Source organism: Paramormyrops kingsleyae, chromosome 1 (assembly GCF_048594095.1).
Source record: "Paramormyrops kingsleyae isolate MSU_618 chromosome 1, PKINGS_0.4, whole genome shotgun sequence".
In the NCBI taxonomy this organism is placed as follows: Eukaryota; Metazoa; Chordata; class Actinopteri; order Osteoglossiformes; family Mormyridae; genus Paramormyrops; species Paramormyrops kingsleyae.
In genome coordinates this window covers 18,767,501-18,795,443 of record NC_132797.1, presented here as the reverse complement: position 1 = coordinate 18,795,443, position 27,943 = coordinate 18,767,501, and the positions used below count along the sequence as shown (strand labels likewise).

At 44.4% G+C, this 27,943-nt stretch overlaps 1 protein-coding gene across 3 annotated transcripts; it reads left to right on the top strand.

Annotated features, from left to right (window-relative positions):
* Window positions 1-787: 787 nt before the first annotated feature.
* dusp16 (dual specificity phosphatase 16) lies at window positions 788-22,220 on the top strand. 3 transcript variants are annotated; one of them, XM_023817840.2, is made up of 7 exons: window positions 788-1,223; window positions 10,925-11,522; window positions 12,601-12,739; window positions 15,707-15,870; window positions 15,957-16,116; window positions 16,365-16,488; window positions 16,758-22,220. In XM_023817840.2, the coding sequence occupies exons 2-7, from the start codon at window positions 11,286-11,288 to the stop codon at window positions 17,929-17,931; spliced, it is 1,998 nt and encodes a 665-aa protein (XP_023673608.2). In that variant the 5' UTR covers window positions 788-1,223; window positions 10,925-11,285; the 3' UTR covers window positions 17,932-22,220. The 3 variants fall into 3 exon arrangements, with proteins under 3 accessions (XP_023673608.2, XP_023673609.2, XP_023673610.2); XM_023817841.2 differs by lacking the exon at window positions 788-1,223 and adding an exon at window positions 4,575-4,797; XM_023817842.2 differs by lacking the exon at window positions 788-1,223 and adding an exon at window positions 4,735-4,858.
* The last annotated feature ends 5,723 nt before the right edge of the window (window positions 22,221-27,943 follow it).

Here is a 27,943-nt window from a genome sequence, read left to right as displayed (position 1 = left end):
GCATGTTTTGTTTTCCTTTTCCTGGAACCACGTTAGATGACATGAAAAGCAGTGTCTTTTGTTTAGATCATCATACACAGGTGTTAGAGGTGCACATTGTCTGGCAGATAAGTGTCACACTGTGCCAGCCTTGCTGGTATGTAAGGCACTGTTCAAAGTCACTGTTGGGTGCCTTAAATGCAGTACTAAATGCAATACTAATTTATGCTCTATGAGTGGCATTATGGAAACAAGGGTAAATGAGTATTGTAAAGCTGACATTTAAAGATGTTACCAGTAGTATTCTAATAGTCTGATATTAAATGTTAAGAGATTAAATATTTCTCATTCACTTAATTAATGTACTTCCTCAGCAAACTATTACTGACGCGTACACAACTGTCCCACAACAACACAGCACATCAATGACAATTTTCGACAGGATTATTATACGCCTAAGGAAAAAGCACTCTAAGCTATTAAGCTCATTAGGGTTTCCTTTAACAAAGAAATGAAAGGCAGCCGTCGCTGACAAATATATACCAAAACTAGTATGTCTAATTATTAATTTCATAACCCATATATATTCTGTATGGTTCCCATACTGCTGGGTTCATTATGTATGACAAATATTCCACGTATCCGACAAATTTTTGTTTTTCTGCTTTTACATGCTGCCATATAGAGGGAAGCTGAAGTCCACAACAAGAAGCCCAGGCTGCGAATGGTTAAAAGGGACTTGGCTCCGGCCGAAGCTGGAAACTTTCCAAACAAGTGCGGTCACAGCGAGCAGGTCATTAGAATAGCGCTTTCCGGGGCTTCAGCCGCCGCTCCGCCCCGGCACTTTCTCATACATACTTAACAGCCGATTTCAAGTTTACTTTTTATATGTACACTACTGTGAGTAGATAAACTAACGGCGGTACGTCAACATATATTTCTACGCTATTGCTTTAGAAGGAAAAACGGTTTCTGGGGTAAAATGAATGCCTGTTCTGAGCCAAATTCTGCGTTGCGCCTTTAAGACTGTTGATTCATTCAGAGTGGGACTGGTTTCAAATGACGCCATCCTTTTATTTTTATCCCGATGACCTCATCTCTTGGTTGAAGTTTAGTGATCAGTAAACCTTTTTTCCTTTCAGTTTATTATTTTTTTTTGTATATACATTTTTGTTTATTTGCCCCCCTCCCGACCATAAGGACGCGATGAGGAGACGCACTTTGGAGGCCACCGGGCTTTTACAGTAAGTTTCCTCTGATCTACAGCATGACAAAGTCGTACTTTGCCGAGGGGCCTCGCATGTGTCCCGGCCGGGAGTTCGGGGTAATATAGTGTCCCAGCTCGGGGGATCGGATCGATGCCTTTAATCGTGCGGAATACATAACAGTAAGCTTGACACCGCGCCGGCGGTAGAAACGGACAGCAATTTAGGGCTTCATGTAGAGAAACTCTGCTGGTAAAATGTTAATCTGAAAATCATCCAGCGTCTCCAGAAAACAACTTTTTAACCTCATTCAAGGTGATTTTGGTCGTTTTATTTTGCGCATTTAAAGTGAAAGAATAATCGAAAATGGTTTATTTGTGTAAGATTTCACGTTTGTATTGGACAGAGGACTGGGATAAAATGTGTCCGTGTGGGGTTAACAGGAATTAAACTCGGCGGATTTCCAAATTACAGTATCGATGGTAATAAATCACATTAATGCTGTTGATTGTTGTGTTCCAGAAAATTTGAACACTTTTTAAAAACACTGTTGGAACACTTAAAAAAAATAACAATTTAAAAGGAAAGAATACCTACGCGCCACATGGGAGCTTTTTTACGTTAGAGTGTGAAGCCAGTTACAAGCTTTTATCCCAGCACAACCATCCATACATTAGTAGCTTACTTGTGCAATATAACTTCGCTTGTTCCACTTAAACGGCCGCCTGCTCTTGCGTTAGACAAAATGCCGAGATTTTTCATGGACGAAATTCAGTGTACACACATATGACCGCTCAAACTGACCTTAATATTAAGAAGTTAATTACGTAAAAGTAGTTCAAATATACAAATATATTCAATTAAGGACGACTAATATATGAGTATTGTAGACAGATTTAAATAATTTGGAGTGAATGTAAGTTGTAGGTGGTATATTGGGAAATGCAGAGAAGTATGAAAAATAATTTATTATTTATTAAAATGACATATTGATTGGTGTTATGGGAAACGAATCATTTAACATAATTAAATATGCTTGAATGATATTTCATATAATTAAATATTAATATAATTTAATTACATGAAATGACTGTGAGACTCATTAAAGGGAGGACTTTATATGCAAGCAGATATTTACTGACATTAATGCCTTGGGGGGCAACAGACACGAGTCACGGATTGCCGGTGGAGGTGTGGGAACTTTCCTGCTACCTTCATGGCACCTTTGCTGGTGTCATGCGCTGCATGCACGCGCCGTGTAAATAAGCGTCTGCCTCGCGCTGCATGACCGCGGCGCAGCTGGGAGGTTGAGCGGACACACATGCCCTTATGGAGCCGTTTTTCTCTTTTATTCCTTCACTGTTTTGTTTGTTTGTTTGTTTGTTTGTTGGCGATAATGGAACGTAATGTAGCCTAAATATCTGCATCTGATACTTTTCTGTAAAATATCTTGTTTAGATCAGGAAATAATCATACATTGTTTCTCAAAGTGTTTAAGACATTTCTTCTTCTTCTTCTTCTTCTTCTTCTTCTTCTTCTTCTTCTTAACTTCTTCTTCTTCACCATATTTGCCTTAATTTTGTCTAATTGGGCCTTTTTGCTTTAGTTTTATTTCCATTCCTAAGACCCCTATTCACACATCAATATTCTTGGATTGATAGGCACAGCTGCAGCAGCCTCATTTGATGTTTAAGTTGTTGAGGTTGGAAAGAACATGCGCTTTGGTCTGGAAACCATCCATGAGCAAAACGCAGGAATAGATAGAACAACCAAAACCATAAACAGATCTTTTTCAGTTTCTCATTAAAAAAAAAGAAAAGAAAAGAAGCTTAGAGTTATCTTTTAAAATGATATAATAATAAAGATGTATTTCTTTGTTAGGATTTGGGTGGGGGTGAGTTTGGTTGGGAGAGCCCTCGCGGTATTTTCAAATACCACGGAAATGTATTCCTCTGCTAAATTTCCACCATGATTTAGTTGTAAACAAGACGCGAGGAAATGGCAAAGCTTCCTCTGAGGAGACGTCTTATCAGCATATCAGACTGACCGAGAGTCTGCAGAAATCCCTGACATCGGGATGCATCGCTCCCCCCCACCCAGAGAATCAGAAACACGGCCCCTCTGCTCACAGGCTTGGGTTCAAGTGACTCTGAAAGAGCACTTCCTAAATTAAACGTGTGTGTGTGTATAATATTTTATTATTTATTTATTTTTTTCTGGTGCACCAATGTGATGTCCTTATATAATCCTCTGGCTGTTGTACCGAGCAGACTGACGGGATGTGTCCTAAAGTGGCTCTGCCCCATATCCTGCCAGGTGACAGCGAGACCACGGGGCTTCCTGCCTGGATTCCCGCCGTCTTGCTTAACGGGTGACGCTGCTCACAATACACATTTATTTTTTACCATTACGATTATTTTATTGGGTAATGTCAGACTGCCTGGTAATGAGCTGCTCAGCTTTGAGTGATTAGTGAGAAGTTTCTAGCATGTTTATTTTGGCCTTTATGATGGCCTTAGCTGACAGGCAGCTTTAATAGCTTTTAAATGTGAATTATCTGGGCTTGGAATGAAGCTGGCTGTCATTCAGTATGTGTGTACAGCTTTTAATCATTTTTATTTTATAAGTCTCCCATGTGTATAAAATGTATGACTTTAGGAGGTGTCTGAGAGATCGGTTTCCAGAAATGTGTGATGTTCAGAACAAAACCTTGTTAAAATCAGGGTAAAAGAGTTGTGATACAGTGTTTAGAATGTTTTCCACTGTCTGAAACAGGGTATAGTTTATGCACTGTTTCTGTTATATGCAATATATATGATTTATATCGATTAATCTAAATATCTGTGGACAAGTTAATCAAACAGATGCCCTGGTAATTCTTGAGTAATCCATTGATGGTGTCTTCATGCATGTATACTTGATTTGCCAAACCAAGATATATTTTCCATAGTTTTTTACAGTTCAAAGTATGATACCCATCAAACACCACTGTCATGGAGACAATTGTAATATACATCACACGCCAAACTTATGATTGGTGTTGTTATCTTTATATTTGTGCTTCAGATAAGCGAGAGCTGTACTTCAGTAAGAGTTCCGCCTAGTAAATATGGTTTTATTTCTTGTTTAAGAACTAATGCTGAATTGGGGCTGGTGTACAGGAAGTGACTGACATGACATGGCCGTGTTTGTGTCCCCTTTGGGTCGAATGAAGCCTCATTAGCTATTGGATGTTAGCAGATGCTTCAGCCTTTTTTGGGGCCTTGGTGGGGGGGGGGGGGATCTTTATGCACTGAATACTTGTGAAAATATAATTGCGTAGTTTGTTTATGATTATGTTTGCTTTGCTTATCCGTACTGATTTTTCGGCGGTTATTCTTAGCTTGTCCGGATGGCTGATGAGTGCCGAGGAGGACGTCCAGACGGTGGTTGCTCACCGGCTGTAAAGTCTAACTTTGTCCACCGAGGACACGTGAGGTCCCAGTGCCCGCCCCAGGGGGCTCGGATTCCCTCTGATTTAGAGAGGAACCGTGTTTGGCAGTCGAGGGACTGCTGGAGCTAGACGGATTCAGGTGGGGAGCAGGAAGGAGCGCGGTGGTGTCTTACTGGATTAGTAAGTGTGTGGGCGCCCTCATCTCCGAGCTGATGTTCCTGTCGTATTAATATTCTTTTGGGTGAGATTTTTCTTTTTTCTTCAAATTGGGTTACAGGTTTATTGGTGTAGTTCATATTTTTTGGGGGAAATCCGTAAAGTTTACAGTTTAATATTTCACCACCTATGTGTGTGTGTCATGTCACATGGGTTTTTTCTGTTTACTCTACTCTACTTTCCTCCCGCAATCCAACACAAGCGATTGGTTAAATTTGGGCCTCTGAATTACCCTCTGTAATTGTGTTTGTGTGTCACCCTGTCCAATGTCTACTCCAGCCCCCAATACCCTGTGCTAGACATGAGGTTGAAAGATGGACACATAGTTAGTTTAGTATTTCTCTGAGCTGAATTTATGGCTACTCTTAGTGTGTCTTGTCTCTGTAGCATGTTTACCGTACCACATACACTCTGTGTCCGTTCTTTCTTCCACCAATACCTTGTTGTCCTGAATATGCCGTCAGCATTACATGTGTAAATATCATAGTTCATAACATTATTTTGTTATTGTTTTATTTTGTTTGAAGGTGAAGTTCAGATCTCTTGTATTTGTGATACACACTGCCTTTGAGGTCTGACACGTAGGAAGGGTTAGGGTTAGGGTTAGGGTTAGGGTTGTACACCCCTGCAGTGCCCTCAGCTTAGCCCCAAGGGCGGCTTCTGCAACTGTTATATCACACTGAGCCGTTCCATGTTTTTTTTGTGATGATTTGCCCATATTTCTCATGTCCTGCACTGCGTCATGTCAGCTATTTTAACGGCACAGGTGTAAACTGTACAGCAACTAAACAGTGCAGAAATTTCTCACGTCTTATTTTGCAGTTTTTCTAGCAGATTCTACACTCTCCTCGTTTTCTCTTTATTCATTGGCTTTATTGCCACCCAAAACCCAGAACTTCTTTAGAAATAGCCAGTCATTCATCCGTTTTTATATTGATTTTGGGGGGTGGGGATGGGTGTTACATGTATCTGTGAATCTGTGTAATTTGCATGAGAGGGACACTCATACTGTCATGCTGCACCGTCATGCATGTGACCTGGCGTTTCCATTCCCCATCTCCAGGCCACGCCCCTCACCACACCACCTACCTTAGCGTTCACTGACAGTAGCTGCCATCTTTTTGGTCCTGAAGCCTAGAGATGTCCTTGCAGGTAGAGCTCTCCCTGGCTCTCGCCTCGGATGGGACGGGGAGATAACTCGGAGCGGGATGCAGAAGCCGTTCTTATTTTTAGGATCCCGTGGGGAAATGAGAGATGCATTTGAAACATGCACATGCAGTATCGCATGACCCCCCCCCCCAAAGAAAACAGAGCCCCATTTAGGAAATTTGCCGCCCTTGGTGGAAACCCAGGCTCCCCAGGCATTGGCAGAGGGGCCCGGTGTGGTGTCTGGCTCGGCCCGGAACACGTCAGTTCTGATTTGGGATGGCGCTGTCCTCTCATCCCGCCACCTCTCAGCTTCTGGACTCGCTGCTGCCAACGGTGGTCCGAAGGATGGCAGCTTGGGACCTGTGTGGCAATCTGCCAGAACCTTCTGGACGTAGCCCTCATCCGTGCTGAACAATGCTGCTAATGTTCTGCTGCCACGGAAATCCTGCCCGAGGTCGGACACGCGGAGCCTCCTCAGCTCTTTCTTAACGTATAACATTCTTTTGCTTTCCTACTGGGGACATTTAATCAATTCAGAGTCAACCATTAGCATTTTAAGAATTACCGATACATCAAATCTGTGTAATATTTGCTTCTTCTCTCGTTAAGCAGGTTTTTTTTGTAGTGGGGAGTTTTTCATGAAGGTTGGGAGAGAGTCCGGAGATCGAAGGAACTGGGTTTAAAACTACACGTTCAGGCATCCAGAAAGTTCTGTGTGTCGTAACCCTGACCTGAATTACTGCAGTTAAACACGTCTGTGTATATCATTACCATGTGGAAACCATTATTGATAATTATGACTGCTTTTCTTCATGTTAGCAAAAGGTACACTCTCCTGTAGCAGAGTATTGCTTATTGCTGATTATTTGAACGGGTTTTCCATTTACTAATAATTATGTATCATTTGCTGCTTTTAAGAAGTTTGGCAACAGAACTGAAATGTCTTCCATCATTGTGACAGAGAAAAATGCGGATTTCTGAGTGTCTAAGATTGTTCACTGTGGACGCCTGCCACGAAATTTCAGTCCTTACACACGCATTCATTCTCAATTTCGTTTTCAGTCACTTGTGTATTGTGAATCATTTATGTACATATACGACCATGAAACATCTCCGAACATAAATATGGACAACCTTTGAACTTTTATTCCGTTTGCTTGGCGGTTGGTCCTGTAATTAACTAGTGAGAATTTTCTTTGTGGTACAGGTTACCTTATTTACCTGGCTAGCTGGTTTAACAGGATTAAACAAGGCTTGTTTGCTTAAACTGTACACACATAACGTTGATACTTGGCATTAAGAAGGAACTTACATGATAAAGTGTAACTTTATTGTGGATGTAACATTTAAAGCATTGTGTCTATGTATCTACTAGCTCTAGTTACTGCGTATCAGCTGCTATTGAAACCATGCCCTTATACTAATGTAGTATTCGTGAGTATTCCATTCTCAAGGATACAATAACATATATGCAGCTGGATATATGGACGGAGTATTAATGATCTCACATGCATTTGACCTCAGTCATCATGATATCAATTTTTGGGCAAAGTAAAGTATTTGTGTTACTACTTGTCAGCATTATGAATTGAGGTGCCCATGATTTAATTATGAGTATAAATGCTCATGTCTCCATAAGCTGTAGGGCTGTGGATCTCTGTGGATTTAGTCTCGCTCTGATTGTACAGTCACAGTTCAGCCCAGAGCCTGTTTCGCACCCATGTCCCGCCCCTCCAATCTCTCATTTATTATTATTTTTGAAGTGCTTCAGAATCGACAGGGCTGCCTCTTGGCCATACGTGTGGAGATGCTTTGGACGTGGCCCATGTATGCAGGCAGATTGTGTTACCGCTCCTCCTGGCAGGGCCAGCACACATGCTCATTGGACAGGATTCTTTTTTCAGATGCCTCAGAATTATTGCTGTTAACCATTAACTGTCATTCCACTTGATGTCTCTGTTGGACTGTAAACTTTCGTACGATTCTGCTCTTGTTTTCTGCATATGATTAACTCACCAATCTTGGTGTGAAAGACAATAATTTTACTGGTGATAGTCAACAAACTGTCCATTGCTGCTGTAAAAATCTTCTTCTTCTTCTTCTTCTTCTTCATTATTGTTGTTGTTAAATGCCCTGTGTTCCTGGATCCAGCTTGGAACTTGCATTGACCATGTGCTGGATAATTTGCCATGGAATTATTGTGGATGGGTGGGTAACGCTGTCGCCTGACACCTCCAGGGCTGAGCTTCAGGTCCAGTTCCTGCCTCTTGCGTGTGTTCGTTTCAGACAACTGGCCTTGCGTATGCATATTGATTTCAGGGAGATGGAAATTTGTTGACTGTGAGCGGGTGCTTGCAGTAAAATTTTTCGAAGGGGAGGTTGGAGGTTGCAGCGGTAAAAGTTGCTGAACTTCTTGCCAGCAAATTTCTGGGATATTGCACGTCTTTCATGGGTGTCAGAGAACTGCTGTCGGCCTGGGGGGGAGGGCGGGGGGGAGTCTCTGGAGTTTCCTTCAGATATTTTGGTTTCCCCCCTCAGTCTGTAGTGAAGTGTATTGGTGTCTGTGAATAGTAATGTGTGTTTAAATCTATGTGCCTTTTGCCTCCCACCCAGAATGTCTCCTGCCTTCAGCCCTGTGGTTCCCAGCACAGGATTCAAGTCCATCATGACTCTGCACTGTATAAGTGCTTTTAGAATTATAATAATGCAAAACATGATCTGGAGGTCCTTCTACCACATTCACACACTAGTGGCCTTCTGTACCTGGTGTCCTTTTCCCAGGTTTGATCAGTCTGTGTTCACAAGGCCTTTGGATCCCTGCAATCTGATTTATATTCCTGCTTTTTTCACACCCCCAACCTAGTTTCACACATATTAGGCACGACAGGCCATTAAACTGCTGCTGTTAATGTGAAGGTGCGGTTTCTGGCTGCCTGGGTTATCGTGTTCTGGAAAGTTCTAATTCCTCTCTGTCAGGTCAAGTCGCCACCATTCATGGTGGTCCTAGACAGAATCTTCTGTTTGGTTTGTTGATTTCTTTCTTTAATCCCTCCAACTTAAAGGCATTTTCACTTAAAAATGACAGGTAAAATTATTCATAACCTACAATGGTTGGTCGGTTTAATGTCGATGACCAAGAGCCTGAAAATGTCTGTTTCTTTGCCAGTGGAAAACAGCCACCCATGAGTAGCTTTCTTACGCTGTTAATAATATGAGACGACCTGTACAGTCATGGCCAGGCACCAGAGAGGATGGCCATGATGCCAAGGGAGCCCTTGGCTGCTCCTTACGTTACATTTGGAATCCTTCAGGAACAGTCTGCATTCATAACTGGCGAACACTGACAACCCCTTGTGTGGTCAGATGCCCACATTCTGTTCTTTTTAATGTGTGTATACATAAGCAGCGTTTTTTTGGTGGGGGGGATCATGGATCGCAGGCTGCAGGCAGCTTCCTACACATAGTCATGCTCAATGTCAGGTAGAGGAGCCCTTCAAACTCTAATGAGACCACATGGGCTACAGAGCATCCAGAGCAGCTCCTACTTAAGATACATATATATGTAATCTTATGTATATGTATACGGTATATGTACATGCAGCATCATTTTAAGGGTATGTGCAAGTACTAAGAGCTAGGATGCTGGGAGTACGCACGCTACGCTGCTGCGCGGCGGGAGCAGCGGGCAGAAGTCGTACTACCCGGAATTGGCGTGTAGAAAAAAAAAATTGATGTTGCGGACAGGAAACGAGAGCCCAGTTAACACAATTTGGACTTACAGTCCTCTTCGTTCGTATGTCTGAAAGTTCGTAAGTTGAAAGTTCGTAAGTAGAGGAGTGTCTGTAATACAAATAGGTTATAATGGCCCGTGTTACAATATTTTGACTATCTGGCGATGGGTATTCCAGTTCCATTCTGTTTTTCACTTTCAGTACATTATTCAAAAAATCATTTGACACATTCAACACTTTATTATAAAATTGGCTTTGTGTTAATGACTTTGACCAACTGTAGGCTAATGTGTTCTAAGCATGTTTTAGGTAGGCTAGACTGTGATGTTTATCTGTATATGTTTTTGTACATTTCAGCTATTTATGTTGCACATACCAATAGAATTCATGGTTTTATCTCTGACTTGATCAAGCCAGGCCAGGGGAGGGTGTTCTACAAAAGATCAACATACTCTCATCCCTTCCTGTTCTGACTCTTGCCCTTAGGAATACACCGTTCCATCATCCAAATCTGACAGCCTTTTCTAGCCTATTCCAAGCCTTATTAGTGAAATTCGAGCCACACAGAGATTGATTAGGTGCATTCCCAACATACCGGAATCTATTAGGAATACAACTGGCCAAGGTAGTTTTCGAAACTGTTTCCTAAGGCTGGGAGGCGATACCCTTGAGGTACCCGAGTGAGAATGCATATTTTATTATTTCTGGCAATTGTGAGGCCTGACCTGGCTGCACAGAGTTTTATCGGGCACTGTGGGTGGTCCAAGGGGGATTTCTGCCCCCACGCGTAAACCCCTACATTTCAGCGAGGGCCCGGGGATTTCCGAGCCGTCGGTCGGCCGCGTGACTCAGCCGTCGCTCTCTTCATACCTGCCCCGCCATCATGAGCCGCCACCGGCTGTTTCTGTGCTCCAGAACGCTTTGATTTGAGGATGTGGTGAAACAAATGTCAGACATGTCAATGCAATCTCTTATTTGGTTTCCTTTTGAATATGCCCCAGAAAAATCTGGTGGGGGGAGGAGGTAAAAAATGCATTTTCAGGATAGCTTCTAACATTATTAATTTGTTTTGTTGTGTATTTTATCTCTGTATTTTGTAATTTTCGGGGAAGCAGAAAAATATTGGTGTACTTTAAAGACCTCAGTCACTGTGGTTGAAATTCAGAAAATGGGACTAACGTGTGTATATTTATGTGCTGCCCCCCCCACAGATAACCACTCGAGCATGAAGAGCTGGGGGTTCGGGATGATGTCATCTCCATAGAGCTCAGGGAAGAAAAGCCCTCCTTTGTGCAAGCCCCCGTCTGCGCGAAAGAGTTCCCGCTTCCCCTGCACGAGCCTCCTCTCCCAGCAGCATCTGGACGCCGCGGACTCGAGACCTAGGCGCGCACACACACACACACACACACACACACAGACACGGACACGGACACTGGGAGGACCAGCAGTTTGGAGTCTGCTCCTCTCTCAGTGAGACTGCTAGGCATCACCCACAGGACGACTTGCCCAGCCAAGAAGATGTGGTGCTTTTCCCCCTGAGTGCCCTCCTGGAGGGGCGAGGACGTAGGGGTGATGTCAGGGCATCCCGTGGGAGGAGGGGTGCGGCCCATCGGGCCCGAGGGCCTGGTGGCCCTGCTGGAGGGTGGGCTGGACAGCGTGCTGCTCATAGATAGCCGGCCCTTTGTGGATTATAACACCTGGCACATCCTGGAGGCCGTCAACGTCAACTGCTCCAAGCTGGTGAAGAGGAGGCTGCAACAGGACAAAGTGCAGATCACAGAGCTCATCCAGCACTCAGCCAAGAAGAAGGTAAGGCGTACTGGGGCGAAGATCTGGGCGCTGGTCTGGGATTTGGGGCACGATGGGGTCACAGCAGGGGGTGGGGACAGATCCACTTGGGTGGATCGATGATTAGCGGATTGATTGGGAAGGAGGAAGAAAGTTCCAGAACTGGGCCTCCTCCTGATGATACATCTGGGCTGTGTTTGGAGCTTGGCGTGTCTGCGACATGCTGTTTTGCTTTAATGGTGAAAAAAGAGAGCATGCAGCTAAGTAGGTAGCTGGGGGATGTCACCAGCCAACTGTTGCTCAACGGTGGTATATTCACGGTTACATAACGGCGGCTCGGCAACTCTGAGCGGGGGAGTGCGGTTTCCATGAGCTGAGCCGTGAATGCAGACACGTGTCAGTCGGCCAGAGAATCTGAGCAGCACCTCCATCACCTGCACTCGCCAATCTGACTGGGATGGTCTCACAGGGCTGGAGGAGCTCATGATCGCCGTCTGTCTCTTAGGGGATTGTGTGCCTGTGTGTGTGTGTGTGTGTGTGTGCGCGTGTGTGTGTGTGCATGTGTGCGTGCCTGTGTGTGCGTGCACAAACTGTGTTTAAGGTTAGAGGTTCTGCTGCTTCCACTAAAACGGGTAACATCTGTGTTTACTGTTAAGGCAAGAATATTATTATTTTTTATTGTATTTTTTTGTCCACACATTACTGTGGTTGTGGTTTGAGGGGATACATTTTTGGGAAAGATAGTAACTCTTCAAAAACAGACTTTTTAGGAAATGTTAACTTTTTTCTTTTTAAAGGAACAGTGCAACTTATTTTTTTGTGATCTCTTGACATATGCTTTAGGTTTTGTCAGCAGGTCCTTTGGAATCATTCATCGCGTTGCCTGTTAACAGGAAGTGCCCATGGAAAGAGAGACCTGTGTGCATGTGTGGGTGTGGGTGTGTGTGGGTGTTTGCTGAGATTATTTTGACCCGGGCCGTGCCAGCAGCTCCATCTTTGTTTTGCCGACTTGCTCAGCTCTGGTCGCAGCTGAGGTCTCCGGCCTCAGCAAGGACCCTTGGCTGGGCTGCTTGTTTTAATCCCTGTTCCCTTTGTCCAGCTGGAACCCCAGTGGGGGCAGGAGGTGGTGGTCTACGACCAGAGCTCCCGGGACCCCAGCGCTCTGTCCTCGGAGGCTTTCATCTCTGTGCTCCTGTCCAAACTGGAGCAGAGCTTCCCTTCCGTGCACCTGCTCTCAGGTACGGGTTCCGAACAGGCTGTGGGAACCTCTTAGATGGTGTTTCACATCCCAGCCCTTTGGGACTCCCAGTTTCCTCTCAGCTCCCTGCCAGACAGTCTACATTTTTGCTCTCTCCCAGCTCCCTGCCAGACAGTCTACATTTTTGCTCTCTCCCAGCTCCCTGCCAGACAGTCTACATTTTTGCTCTCTCCCAGCTCCCTAAAAACGACTGTCTGGGGGTCCTCAAGGATTGATTTGCTGTAAGACATTCCCCAAAGATGAGGTCAAATCTAAACACATGTCTGTCCATCTTTGTGGTCTCCAGTTAAAGCGTGTCCTTGACTGAGACTCGGCAAACTCTATCGTTACCTCTTTTCGGGTGGGAAAGTGGCTGAGATACACCCAAACAGAAAGCTATTTAAACGTGGAAACCAACCAGTGGAACGGTGCAGGGACCTCCCAATTAGAGATAGCGGTCGAAAGAAATGTATATTTGGCAAAACCAGAGAATGCATTTGGCCATCGAATTTCCAGAAAGAGTTATAAATAATGTTGCAAACGGTCAGCAACACGGTTCACCTTGAAAGCCCTTTCAAATGGCTATCGTGTGTGTTCATAATTTGTCACCATTACGTCACAGTTACATAACCATTAAATAACAGAGTACAGTCCTCCTGCATCTGGCAGCCAGGGTCCCATTGGGAGTTTGCTTTCCCAGAGCCCAAACCGTTTGTCGGTGGTAATGATGGCGCCGTTTACCTGTCTCTGTGGACGGACTATGACTGACTGACTGGGCCCTAACCCCCCGGGAGCAGCTCTGAGACGGAGATTTAATGGTGCCCTTCACACATTAAAGCTACGCTGTCATGGAACACTTCCAGGAGATTTGTCAGGCAGAGTGCGTACTGAATCCATGTGGGTTTTCAGTGAACAGAGAAACTCCATAAACCACTCAATTTTTTGTGCATGTCCACATTTTCTGTTGCTATTACTTTCAAATTAACTCCATGTTGTGAACCTTCTGTGGTTTGTTTAAACAGTGATGTGTAATCTCCCAAATTGTAAGGCTGTTCTGCACTCAGTTTTGTTCATTCAACTGCAAGCTTAAGTATGCATGGAAGTTCTTAATCTCACTATACTTGTATAGTGACAATAAAAGGCATTCATTCATTCATTCAAGTTTTCTTGTTTGATGACCAAAAACTTCAGGATGGATTAAGTAAATAGTAGAAATAGGTGTATATTCAATTCTGATGAAGTTCTTTGTTCCATTAAGTGGTGTTTCTCTATCATAGGAAGCAGATTTAATTGGTCTGATGTCCATTACGTTAGACTGTATCCTTCTTTCACTTGACCTTCTAGACCAATAAGCAGCTCAGCCTCATACCCAGTCATTCCGTCCAGCTGGAGAACTCAGTGAGCACAGCTGGTTTGTGGTCTGTCAGTGGGCAGAGGTTTTTTTTTGGGTAGATGTCACATAAGAGCATTAAAGTAAGTTAAACTCCTATTACAAGTATTTGATCTTTCTTGTCTTAGCATGTCAGTCTAGCTGATGCAAAATTCTGTCGCTGGCACTGATATTCTTGAGTAGTAATTTGGTAATGAAAAGGATCTTAATCATAAGGGAGTTATGGAGTTCAGTTAAACATTTTCTGTAATAATTAACTAGCAACAAAAACTCTACCAGATTAATGTAGTCTGTTGGAGTGAAGAACATGATTACAGAGTATATTACAAACTTACTAATATAAGTTTCAGCAATCATCCTGTGGGTATGCTTTATTAGCTTATTTTCAGTACTGTAAATCCTGTGTGTATCACATTACCCTTCATCCTCTTGACATTTAGTGATGCCTCTGTTCTCTATCTCCCTTTGCCATTGAACAGAGGCTATACAGCCACATACAATTAGGAATTTCTCTTTCATTGGTGCTAAGGCTGCAAGGATGGGTGACTTTCACCCTGATCGAGGTGTTCTCATTGATCCAGTCAAAGCGATAGTCTGATGCAGTCTGAAAATAATGCTTTGGAAAAAATGTCTGGATGCATTTTACATACCTTAATCTCAGATATAAACCGCATAATTCTAAAACTGTAAGACAAATATTATACTCATAATATGGAAAAAATACATTTCACCCAAAACGTGACTCAGTTCGGCAACACTGCTTCTTTTTATCTAAACTTTATCTCTTTTAACATCATTGTTTAATCAGATTTGTGGTGTTAAAGTTTCCAACGCTGGTACCTCCCCGCAAAACACTCATGTTGCATAAATTACATTCAGCAGTCTTGCCTTTTTCTTCTTTGAGTTTGATGTAACTCCACACTGCCGCCCTGCTGACAGGGCTCGTGCACAGCAGAAGCTCTTATCATTTGACACGTGCTGTTCCTATGTGAGAACGTGATGCATCTGCTTACGGCATGTTGCACGTTTTGACAAGCATTTTCGTGATGTTTAATGGATCGGATTACATTTTTATTCCTCCCTGATGTCCAATCCAGTAATTCAGTCCAGGATCGGATCGATACCGATACTGTATATCGGATTGGTGCATCTCTAGCATCGAAACACCTGCTGTTCAGGTACCACTTTGCTCCAGAGTGGAGTGTTTGAAACTCTTTGACAGCAGTTCTTCCATAAAGCAGTGGGATGCCTGACATGCGAGGGATGTTTGCACGTCTGACGTGTCACGCTTGTGGGAAGGTTTGCGGCTTTTGTCAGTTTTTGTAATTGAGAAACAGTGAGACAATGCTGGCCTGAAAACAGATGGGATTCATCACTTTGCGTCTAATTATAAGCTGAAATTATAAAGAAACTTTGTAGGATAGATTAATTTTCAGTCTCCCTTTGATCTTAACAGGAAACTCTTATGTGTGTGAATGCGTATGTGATCAAAGAAAAGGATGAATGTATAGTCATATGAAAGATCAGGGCTCATGTGATATTAGCAGGTCACGGCTAATGACCGTGTTTCTCGGACAGGTGGCTTCGCAGAGTTCTCACACCTCTTCCCGGGCCTCTGTGAGGGCAAGTCGGCGCTGGTACCCTCCTGCATCTCTCAGCCATGCCTGCCTGTGGCCAACGTGGGCCCCACCCGAATCCTGCCCCATCTTTACTTGGGCTGCCAACGCGACGTGCTCAATAAGGTGGGGAAGCGAGCTGCCGCACGGTCACCCAAGGATGTTGTGCCAACATGTGAGGTCCTGACCTGCTCGCTGTCTTTCCACCACAGGAGCTGATGCAGCAGAACGATATCGCCTATGTCCTCAATGCCAGTAACACGTGCCCAAAGCCCGACTTCATTCCTGAGTCACACTTCCTGCGTGTGCCTGTCAATGACAGCTTCTGCGAGAAGATCCTTCCCTGGCTCGACAAGTCTGTGGAATTTATAGGTCAGTCGTCTTGACTGAGAGTACAGCACAGGATTTGATGGGCTAGTTCAACATACTTTGGGGGCTTAAAACCAGGCTGTCGATCACTTTCTAGAATCAGACAGAGAGAGAGCAAGGAATGGAGGTAAAATGTAGAAGAATTTGTGACCATTGACATCTTCATCACTGTGGATTTTGGTCTGTTAGAGTCTTTTGCCTTTATTTTTGGGGAAGCTGTTAATGGGTAGTTACCCACTTTTGTCTTCTAGAGAAAGCAAAAGCCTCCAATGCCAGAGTCCTGGTCCACTGCCTTGCAGGAATATCACGGTCGGCCACCATAGCCATTGCATACATCATGAAGAGGATGGATATGTCTTTGGATGAGGCATACAGGTTCGATTCAAGCAATGTATCTCATAGGTTATAGGCAATCTGTCTCAGTCATGTACCACAATATAAAAATGAGTTGGGACTTTGTAGACATTACCAAAAGCTGATGTGGGGGATTGGAGTTTCTCACTTTTTCTTTAAATTAGGATCTCAGAGAACATAGAGATTCTCTTTCATTGAATGAACTAAAATTCTCCAGTCCCAGTCACAGAAATGAGTTGAACAACTTCAATGTCTCTGGTAGTCTAATCGCATGTATGTTGTCCTCCTAGGTTTGTGAAGGAGAAAAGGCCCACCATTTCCCCAAATTTCAATTTCCTGGGTCAACTCCTAGACTTTGAGAAGAAGATCAAGTCTCCCCCTGGGCAACTCACAACTAAGCTGAAGCTGATGCATCCAGACAAGATGAACGATTCCCTCTCTGGGCCAGAGGGAGGAGTCATTTGCGGATCCCTGGGGCTACCCTTAGCATGTAGCCATTTAAGGGAAAGCAGTGACCCTCAGCAGCCAGAAACTCTGACCCTGCCCTGCATCCTGGCAGATGCCCTGTCTCCGTGCAGGGCTGGGGAGAGGACCCTAGCACAGGGCTTGGAGAGCTTGCACCTGGGGCCAACCCTCGATGGCACAGAGGAAAACGCCAAACTTAAACGCTCCTTTTCCCTGGACATTAAGTCCTATGGGGGTTCTGGCACTAGCCTGCTGGGTCTTGGCCCAGCTGAGGACGCCAGCGAGTTCTACAAGTCCTCTGCCTTCAAGGAGCCCGCAAGTAAGCCCTGCCAGTTCTCTCCCGTGGAAGAGGTGTCCGAGCAGTCCACCCCCGAGCAGAGTCCTGACAGAGAGAAGGCGGATGCTGTCGTCCAGAGTATAGATCCAGGCAGCACCAGCTCTTGCCCCAGCACTGGCATAAACTCCAGCCCCAGGCATTCAAGTCGGTCTGAGCATCCACCGCAAACACACCATTACCCCTTGTACCGCAGCGGCAGCATGGAGGACAGCCCCAGGGCCACTAACTTCCTGTTTGGTCTCTCGAGCAGCCAGCAGCACCTAGCAAAGCCGGGCATGGGGGCAGCCCTTAAGGGCTGGCACTCGGACATCCTTGCCCCTGCCGCTACCGCCTCCCCGTCACTGGCAGGCAGCTGGTACTTCTCAGAGTCCACCCGCTTCTACTCCGCTTCTGCCGTGTTCAGTGGAGGCGGAGCGGGCTTCTCTGCCTACGGCTGCAGTGCCGGCCTGGAGGCAGTGCGGCGGCGGCAAAAGAACGGTGACCGCGGTGACTCGCGCCGCAGTTGGCACGAAGAGAGCCCCTTCGAGAAGCAACTGAAACGACGGAGCTGCCAGATGGAGTTTGGGGACGGTATGGCTGAGAGCCGATCCAGGGAGGAGCTGGGGAAGGTGGGCAGCCAAACCAGCTTCTCTGGCAGCATGGAGGTCATTGAGGTGTCCTGAATGGGCTCCGGGTCTTAATGAGATCTTCGTTTAGTCCGACCCAACGTTATGCTCCTTTGAAGTTCTTTCTGTTGTAGGCAGTAACTGGGTTTCACCCTAGCTGAAGACTGAGTCTGCCCTTTCACTCGGGTGAATGCTCCAAACCACTGCAGTCTGCTTCAAACTTTTATACATGATGCTGAAGCACAGAATCGAATGTGACTCTAGATGCAGCATTTCTTCCAACCGACTTCCGACGTGCCTAAGTAGCAAAACATCCAGTACCTCACAAGATCCAAATTTAGGCATTTCTTTTGTGTTTTTCTTTTTAGTTCAATGACGATTACAATCTCAGGTTTTTATTGCGGTCAGCAAAAAGAGATTTCTGCAGGTGCGCAGTGGATGACAGAGACACCTAAGAAGACGGAAGTTAGAAGGACTCATGCGTTGCTCGTTTGCAGGCAGAAGGACGGCTTTTTGAAAGTGGTCTGCAGAGCGTAGGGGTCTCGTTGAAAGACGGCATTATGAAGCTGATTGTAGTGTCTCCCTGTACTGACTTGATCAGCAAAAGCAGCATTTAGCATGATCTTTGTGGAGAATAACAGAACCAATTTCCTGCTTTTGGTTATTCACGTTTGTTAATCTTTTTTTTTGTCTGCATAATGTAACATTGCACTATAACTGTCTGAATTATTGTTTTAATGTAGTCTAACTGTTAGGTGTTTGTTTTAAAAGCACTGGGTATCAGCTCTGATTCCAACATCATTCTGCACTTCTGAGATTGTGGGACGGGTGGGTAGAAGCCATTATTTTAACAGGTGCTTGGGAAATATTGAGGTCTTCTGTTCTTTAACGTTTGTATTCCTTTCTGCTATTTACTCTCAAAACATCTGTCAGAGCCTGTTAAGTACTTGTAACATAAGTGCAAGAAACCAGTTCTTTGTGTGATCCGGAAGATTAATTGGGTAAGAATACAATCTGGGTTGCAAATAGTACATATATGAAGGTTTGCTAGGGAAACTTTGGTCACATGACATTTTTGAGCCATCAGAAATAGTTGTTTGACCGGCCACAGTTCATGGTCTTCTGCATTTAGAAATACACTTTCTCATTATATGACTTTGAAACAGGAAAGTTAGTTAATTGATAATTTCAATATTCGCGCAGCAAAATATATAGACTGTCCCCAACTTGCGACTGGGTTCCTTTCCGACAGACAAGCCATATACATAAATGGACGTATATCGGAACAGGATAATCTTTTAGGCTTGAGAATGAGAGTGGGAGATGCATGTGAGGCTGGTAAGGTTGCACTATACTTTGGCGTGTTAACTATCGTATGGGCACAGCCTGTAGTGTGCACTAGGTAGCGTAGTGCTGTCGGGTGAACGGCCGCCTAAAATGTGTTTTTACATACATTTACTTAATTTTTAAAAGAAAACTTCAGTCATATGTGCGACTTGTCGTAAGTCGCATAGGTTGTAAGTCAGGGACAGCATATATAGATATAATAATTTTTTTTAAAACACCTGTGAGAAAAACTGGAAACACTTATGCTTTTTAACTTTTTTATATCAGAGGTAATGACATTTAAACACAAGCCATGGTCACTCTACCAGGTCGACCAATCTTTATGTTGAGCAAAACCAGACTGTTGTTAATTAGCGATGATAATATGACCACTCCTAGTATGTGTTTTCCAAGAATAACATCACCCACCTTCCAACCACTTATGCTGTCCCAGGCAGCACGAGGCCGGGGCTCATCCTGAATGGGACGCTGATCCGTCACAAGGCCGGGGCTCACCCTGAATGGGACGCTGATCCGTCACAAGGCCGGGGCTCACCCTGAATGTGACGCTGATCCGTCACAAGGCCGGGGCTCACCCTGAATGTGACGCTGATCCGTCACAAGGCCGGGGCTCACCCTGAATGTGACGCTGATCCGTCACAAGGCCGGGGCTCACCCTGAATGGGACGCTGATCCGTCACAAGGCCGGGGCTCACCCTGAATGGGACGCTGATCCGTCACAGGCCACTCACAATCTCAGTTGTAGACTTTGGGCAATTTAAAGACACAGGTTGGACTATGTGCCTGTCTTTGGCTCATGGGAGAGAACCCAAGCGATACAGGGAGAGCATGCCAACATCCCTGACCCTGGCGATGTGAGACAACAGTGCTGTCTGCTGAGCCACTGTGCCACCCTTGGAATACCATTATTTTATTATCATACCTTCACATAAAGTATGGAGTGATTAAAACTGCACTGATCTCACTAGTTACCATTCATAGTACTGTAACTACAGCATGGAACCTTAGAAGTAAACCTGCAGGAGGCTTTTCTTTCTAGCAAACAGCCAAAGTCTCCCTTATGAGAAGCCTTGCTGTTATCTTGTGAACTGGTCAGCAGGACAGTTTGGGATCGATCAGCTGGATTCTATGCAGTATTTGACAGGTTTTTGTATCTTTACCTTCCCCCTTTTGCTTAATTTCCCCGGTGAAGAGTTTGGAAAATAACAGAGCTGGGATGCAGTGAGGGAGAGGGCAGCCCAGTTTGGTTAAGTATGTATTACGGCAGAAATTCTTCTCCCCACCAGATTGAATTTCTCCAGGAAATTTGACTGTGAACATCAAGACTAAAGTAAAGTGACTGGAAGTGGTTATTTTGATGTATATATGCAAAATTAGCGTAGGGTGACCATGTTGAGAATTTTGAAGCTTGATATACAGTAGGATAGTTCCTGCCATTTAAAAAAAAAATAATTCTCATACTTTTGGGTGGGCAGGGGATTTGCGTCACATACCCTGTAAACACTGTTCCACAAGATATCGATCTATGCTGGAGTTGGCAGTCAGGGACGTGGTTTTGATACAGGAAAACCTTAAGATGGTGACTGGGTGTTGAATTTTAGGTCACAGAAGATGGATGTGTGCAGAGCAGAGGCCTTGTGAGGTTGTATAGGTTGAGCAAAGGACAGAGTTCATCACTTTTGGAATGTGAGGACCTGTTCACCAAAGTTGTGTGATGTCTTTCTTTACTTTTCCACACTGTATACTCTAGCTATGCTGGTCTCAGGTTCTCGTTGAAATGCCTACCTGAAAGACACATTTGGAGTAACTAATCATTTTTTTTCCTAAAATAAACCACTTGAAACGGATCAGTAGATGTAAGTGTATGACATTTAGAGGAGGCAATACCTTCAGATGAGCCCTAGAGATGATTTCCAAGCCTTTTCCCATTGAATGACTCTGTGTTATTGCCGCCTACTGCTTTCTTCACTCCAGAGGTTCCTCAGCTGTGAAGGCTTTACACGGCTGATTTTCAGTGGGTGATATTTTTCAGGTTCAGGATGTTATTTACGAATAACTTGGGGAAGTTGTTACTGTCCTGTATCTAACAAGGGTTTGTTGCCTTCATAATCTATATAAGCCATTGCCAGGATATCGGTAAATTTTTTGCTGGCAGAATAGGTCTCGGGGGCATAAATCAGAGTGTATAGGAGGTAACATCATTGGTGCTACAGTATTAACAAATCTGGGTTAGCAAGCAGCCGTGTGGTTTATTTATAGGGTCCCAGTGACCTTCACTCAGTAAGGAAGGAGTTAGTTTGTCCAGAGCATAAATAGCGTTTAACCACTTGAGCCATTCTGAGAGAAGAGGGATGGGTGGAGCTCCAGCATGGAGGATCGGGTGTTGGGTCAAAGGAGCTGAGCTTCAGCTACATGATCGACGAGAGCAGAGTGACGTACTGTACCGCTGGAGATGGTGATCTCAGAGCCGTCTGTCCTCTCCCACACCACTTCGGACTTCTCTAGTGCTTTTTATTCATGTCGCTTATATATTTCTCAGTCTTTTTTTTTTCTTTTTTACAAGGCTCTTAAGCTGTGAAAATATGTAATATCACACTTGCATACACAGTAGCAGAGTTTGTGGTGTGAGAGTTTGAGGTGTTTATTGCACAGGACTTTGGACAGCTCTGTATTCTCTGGCATATGATCAGTTTCTATTTAATTGTTGCCTGGTTGTCCAAAAGAACAATGTGTCCGCGCGTGTTTTATCATTTCATGAAAGTTGCCAAAAAAGAGGAATTTGTCACATTGTAAAATTATGGGACATTAACTGACAGTGCGATATTAGTCTTCAAGATGGTACCTGTGGTAAAGTGTGATAGAGTGAGGAGTGTAGGTGTGTTGTAATGGTTGAACATAGTTTGCTTTTTTTGGCAGCGTTTATTTTAAAATGTTTTAATATGAAACTGCAGTAAGCATAGATGTATGCTGTCAAAAATAAAATCTGAAATGGTACTCAATATATTGCATTATACTCTTCATATTATGCTAATGATGACGCATCCTAAGGGTATGACAGGTAAGTGTTTTTTTTTTTTTTTTTATTTAATTTATTTCCTATTATATTTTACTTTTTAGTAGTTTGTCATTGTGCATCAGTTGGGAGACATAACTGTTTAGCCCTTCTTGAAAAATGGACATTATACAGTAGGTGTTTGAGTATATCTACTGTATTTTCCAAAAGGGCAAAATTATTAGCAGAATAGTGATACTTTATTCATCCCTTTGGTGGGTTTTCATCTATCCTGTGTTATTAATGGGACACACAGACACACACACACAGGTGAGAGTGAGTTCTGGGGGTCTGGGGGCGCAGGGTCAGCCCAGCCAATTGGTGTTATGGGCCTCAAAAATGCACAGTGGTGGCTTCAGTCTGCTGACCTCATGATTAGAATCAGCGACATTCTGATCACAAGCACAGATGTGGTAGAAAAATTATAAATCCCCTCTAATAACTCCAGTGAAGCCACTTAGAATAAAACCCCGAACCTCTCAGTTGGTGCAAAAAGTTATCTCTCTTATTCCAGCAATTCCTGCAAAGCGCTCCCGTCACACTCTGGCACCAGGTACCAAGTCACACCGAGCACACAGAGCAACCAGTTGATAAACCATAATTCTCAGTTCCAGATAAGGACTTCTAAGTCCTGATTGGTCACAAAACACCAACAAACCGAGCTCAAACGTATAACAAACACAATTCTCCCGCTCTATTGGTTCACCTTGGCAGCAAGGTAAAATCCACCAATTTTGCTCAATTTACCAGAACAGGCTCCTACCTGAGATATGTATATAGATATTGATTATATTGACCTTGTAATCACTGTAAATATTTGGTTGTCCTTTGATTAATGATTGACGTGTTGTCATTTTCACCTGCTAAGCAATGCACTGTCCCAGTCTTAATGTTGCTTCTCAAGTTTGTTCATAAAAAATCAGCCCCTCTCATGGTTTCTACCTTCCATACCAAGTTGTATGAACTCTATTTGGAGTACATTTGTGAAGGTGCTGCACCCCTTCAACTTCCACTTTAAACCAAATTAGAAATATTTCCTGAAGCTATACCAGAAATGATGACTAGCAGGAGGCGATATTATTCAGGATTTTGTTTTAGACAAGAAGCTGATCAAACCAAACTGAGAGATCAGCCACATTAGTACATGTGATATTTAAAGTGACGAGCGTTTAGATGACCCATTTGATCGGGTATGGCAGATCAGCACGACGGTCATCTGCTGGTCTCTGCGGCGATTGCTGTGAGCCATGGACCGAGCAGCTGACAGCAGGTTAGCTGTGACATGTGTGCATTCTTACATTTATGACACATTCCAGCCAATTCACATTTCATTTTCGCAGCACCATTTAGATGTGTAAATAACCAAATGACTCATAATTTATAAATATGTGACAAGCAGTGGAAAAAGTGAAGAGGTGATAATAATCAGCTGGTGCTGGCATCTCTCTACCACAAAAACTTCCATTGTGACATCACATCCTTTGTGAGATGATTATCGATGTCAAATGTTACTCCTCTTCTTCCCTCTCGAGTAAAGCTGGTTCTCAGGCAGTATTTGAAGTCAGCTCTCAAGTTAATCTCACTATATACTTCACAGAGGTTGACCTTATCCCCCAGGGATAGATATAGTCTGTCCGCAGGGAGAATGTATCCTTTCTAATAATACAGGGGGGAAAATACTGTCTAGCAGCAGTGGAAAGTGACACTTGACTGACAGGCATGCCTTCTGGGTCTCAATGTTACACTTCAGATCCAACTCCATCAGCAGGTGCTCGTGGGACGTGCTGTTTTTTCTAATTCACTGAGAGATGATAATGAGTTTTTACATGAAGTGCCTCCCATGTCTAGACCTTTAAAAGATCATCCTAAAACTACTACAACATGAAGTCAGATTTCAGATCCTGATGGTAGCTCCCTGGGCTCCGATCGTTGTAGTGCCTTTCTATCAAATGGCTCCATGGTAGTGTGAACAGGCTGGACTACCTTAGCTCCACATCGCACGTTTCTCCTACATCGTCACAGTCATGCCCGTGACCTTTGATAAGGAGAGGTTACACATTAAATGGTAAGAGAAGAATAGCATACTTAGGCAGCTGGAATCAAGATATGTGTTGGGCTTTGTTTTAAAGGTTACTCTGCACCTCGGCACTACAGTCTCTGTAGCCAGCTCTGCCGATCCCTTGTTGGGCTTTTCAGTCGGTGACTGAATTCCCACAGTCTCCGTTCACCGCCTTAAGACAAGTCCCCTACCGCTGTGATCCTCTGTGCAGCTTAGGGTTCATGTTCCAGGACTGGACCTGTTACCCTTCATTGTAAAGCTTCCATTTTTTCCTGTAAGGAGCCAGGATGTGGAAACCAAACTGTAGACGCAATTAAAATGATGAACAATATTAATATAACTCCCTCTACTTAATATTCCTCTTTAATGATTTAATGCCCCCTTGTACTTTCTTCAGAGCTGTGAATCCTGATTTTGGCAGCCCCCCAGTCATTCAGACTGTGGAGACTCCAGTCTCTGCCCCTTCTAGGGCGATGACCTAATCCATGTCAGGAGGGACACTATGAGCTATGACATGGTTTGTAAACTACCATTTGAACCATTTCAATTAAAAAGACCTGGATTTCACTTAAGCACTGAGTTCTTGCTGTGTGCTGATTGGTCAGTCTCATATAATCATGCATGTGTCATTAATGCTAATGTGACACAGTTGAATAAATCTTTCAATCAAAGAAACAAACCAGTCAGAGCACAAGATGAACCAAACAATTTAGCCAAGCTTGTGTGTCTTTCGGTTTTATAGTAGTTTGTAAAACCTGAAGTAGCTCTGACATGGATTAGGTGGTCATCCTAACCTAACCCAGTGCTCACACAGAATTTTCACTTCCTTTGTGAGCATACTATCTTGGTCTATAGTAATAGACCAGAAGCCACGCTGACATTAGGCCTGAGACCTCCTGGCTTGTTCTGCTGAAGTGGTTGCCTAGCAACATCAGTGCACACTCCCTGGCACTGACGTGGTGACCTCACTAAAGAGCAACTTCTACACGTGATGCACACCCCCCCCCCCCCCCCATCTTCACAGAAAGGACACATATTCATAGAACAACTTCTGAATTGCTGGACTTTCCCAGAAATGAACTGAATAATCCAATCTAATTTTGTAGTTTTGGTATTAGTATTGTCAGTAAATACATTTCTGTTCTTGTTTTGAGTTTTTGTGGCTTGTCCACTAAATGTACACACTGTGTAGGAATATCATGATTGTAACTGTTACGGTTACCCATTTGATAAAAAGAGATTAATGGAGTTCAAACATATGCCAGACTGATTCGTCATTCACAGTGATGTCCTTGTTTTGCATTATCTTGAGAGGCTGGACGTAACAAAGCAAATAGCTGGCTTGAGTGTGGCTCTTAACCATAATCCATCTGCTTTGATCCTCCGAGTGCCCAGCCCACATCATGCATCAGGCGACCCTTCCCATACCTGCCGCTGCCAGAAATAGTTGCTGTTCTGCGGATGATTTCTGGCCTTTGTTCCATTGTGCTTTGATGTCCACCTCCTAACACCTTGGACCAGCGCCAGGGCTGAGAAGCGTGGGTCTTTAAGGCGGAAGAGAAGACGACTCTAAGGAGAAGACCATGTGGATGCCACCTGCATCCATACCACAAAGGCTAGCCACTGTTGCCTCCCGCTGTAAAATCTGTGCAGCTCTGTTGTGGCTGTTGATAAACAGCTTCTGAAGACCTGCCACACAGTCATATTTCTCCTTACATCCATCCATCCATCCATCAATTCTCATCCCCTCATCTGGGTCAGGGTCACAGAGGCAGAGGTCTATTATTGTTAACTAAAGCTAAAACTCGATGTCTGTTTAGGTCAGATGCCCATACCTCCCTCTCCCTAGTCACTTACTCAACAACAAACAACAAATTTATTTTTGTATAGCGCATTATCACAACATTACATCGTCTCAAAGTGCTTTACAGCATCCCCACCCAAAGCCCCCAGTGAGTAAGCCATAGGCGACAGTGGCAAGGAAAAACTCCCCAGAAGGAAGAAACCTTGGGAGGGACCAGACTCAAAGGGGGAGCCCATCCTCCAGGGGCCGGCAAGGCAGAGTCAAATACAGTAAAATTTTAGACACAAACAGTGAGCAGGGGGGAGATGACAGCCGGTGCCAACGCTCCCTCCAATCGGCAGGCAACCAGAAGGTAGGCAGCGGGTCATACATGGAAGATGACACAGGCAGAACAGCGAGCTGGTTGCACGGACGTCATTGGTAGTGGCGACGTCACATGTTGCAGGGTGTGCTGGACATCTTGATAGAGTGAGGGCTCCAGGCAGCACCCCCCAGGAGGAGTAGGGGAAATAAAATATGCAATTAGTCAAAGTAGGGGAGACTATAGGCAGTGTAAAAGTTAGACGAGTGCAATATGAAGTGCAATGTGCAAGCTCAAGTAGGAGGGAGAGGCAGGTGGGAATGCAGGCATGGGGAGTCCCTGAAATGTCAGCACTCCAATCCCACAAGCAAGAGTGACAGCACTGTCAATTCAGTTTATCCAAAGCCAATGGCACCGATCCTCACCCAGCTCTACACCAGCTCCTCTAAAGGGATTTCAAGACGTAACTAGCCCAGCTGAGTGATACAATCTCTCCACCGTGTCCTGTGTCTGCCCCAAGGCCTCCTCCCAGTTGGACATCCCCAAAACAACTCCCCAGGTAGGCCTCCAGGAGGCACTCTACATCGATGCCTGAATCACCTCAGCTGGTTCCTTTATATTGTGGAAGAACAGTGGCTCTACTTTGAGCCCCTCCAGAATCTCTAAGACTGAGCCAGACACCCTGCAGAGGAAACTCATTTCTGCTGCTTCTATCCATGACTTCGTTGTACCGTCGCTACCCAAAGCATGTGACCATAGGTGAGGGCATGAACATAGATCAAATGGTAAATCGAAAGCTTCACCTTCCGACTCTTTCTTCACCCGACACAGTGGTATAATATTCAAATATCTGCTGAGGCAAAGCATTAAGACTTTCATATTTACAATGGCAGCCTGGAATCAAATTCAAAAAGCAAAATGTGATGCTGAGGTCACAGAACTCCACACCCTAACTGCACCTAGGAATCTTGTTCATAAGAAATATGAACAGAATCAATGAAAAGTGACAGCTCGCCAGGTGTCTGACCTGTAACAGTGGGCCTGGCCCCCCATACTCCTGAAACACCCCCACAGGACCCTCCCAAAGACACACTAATACGCCTTTTCCACAAAACACATGTTGACTTCTTAGGCAAAGTCACCAATATCCGTGTGAGGGTAATGAGCTGGTCCAGTGTTCCACACTCAGGGCGATATCTGCATTGCTCCTCCTGGATCTGAGGTTTGACTAACTGATGGACACTTCTGTACAGTACCCTGGCATAGGTCTTCTTGGGGGCTGCGGAGTGTGATCCCTCCAGTCCCCTTTCTTAAAGATTGGGATGACCTGCCTGGTTATCTGCATGGGCAAAGCCTTGCTTACCCCTCCTGAGCTGTCTGACACTTTGCGAAAATCTCTTCAAGGCTGACCGAAAGCCATTTCCCATGGCCTCTCCAACCTCCTTACCAAACTCCTCCCACACTCGAGTATTTGTTTCTGCAAGTATCAGTACTGAACTCTGCTTG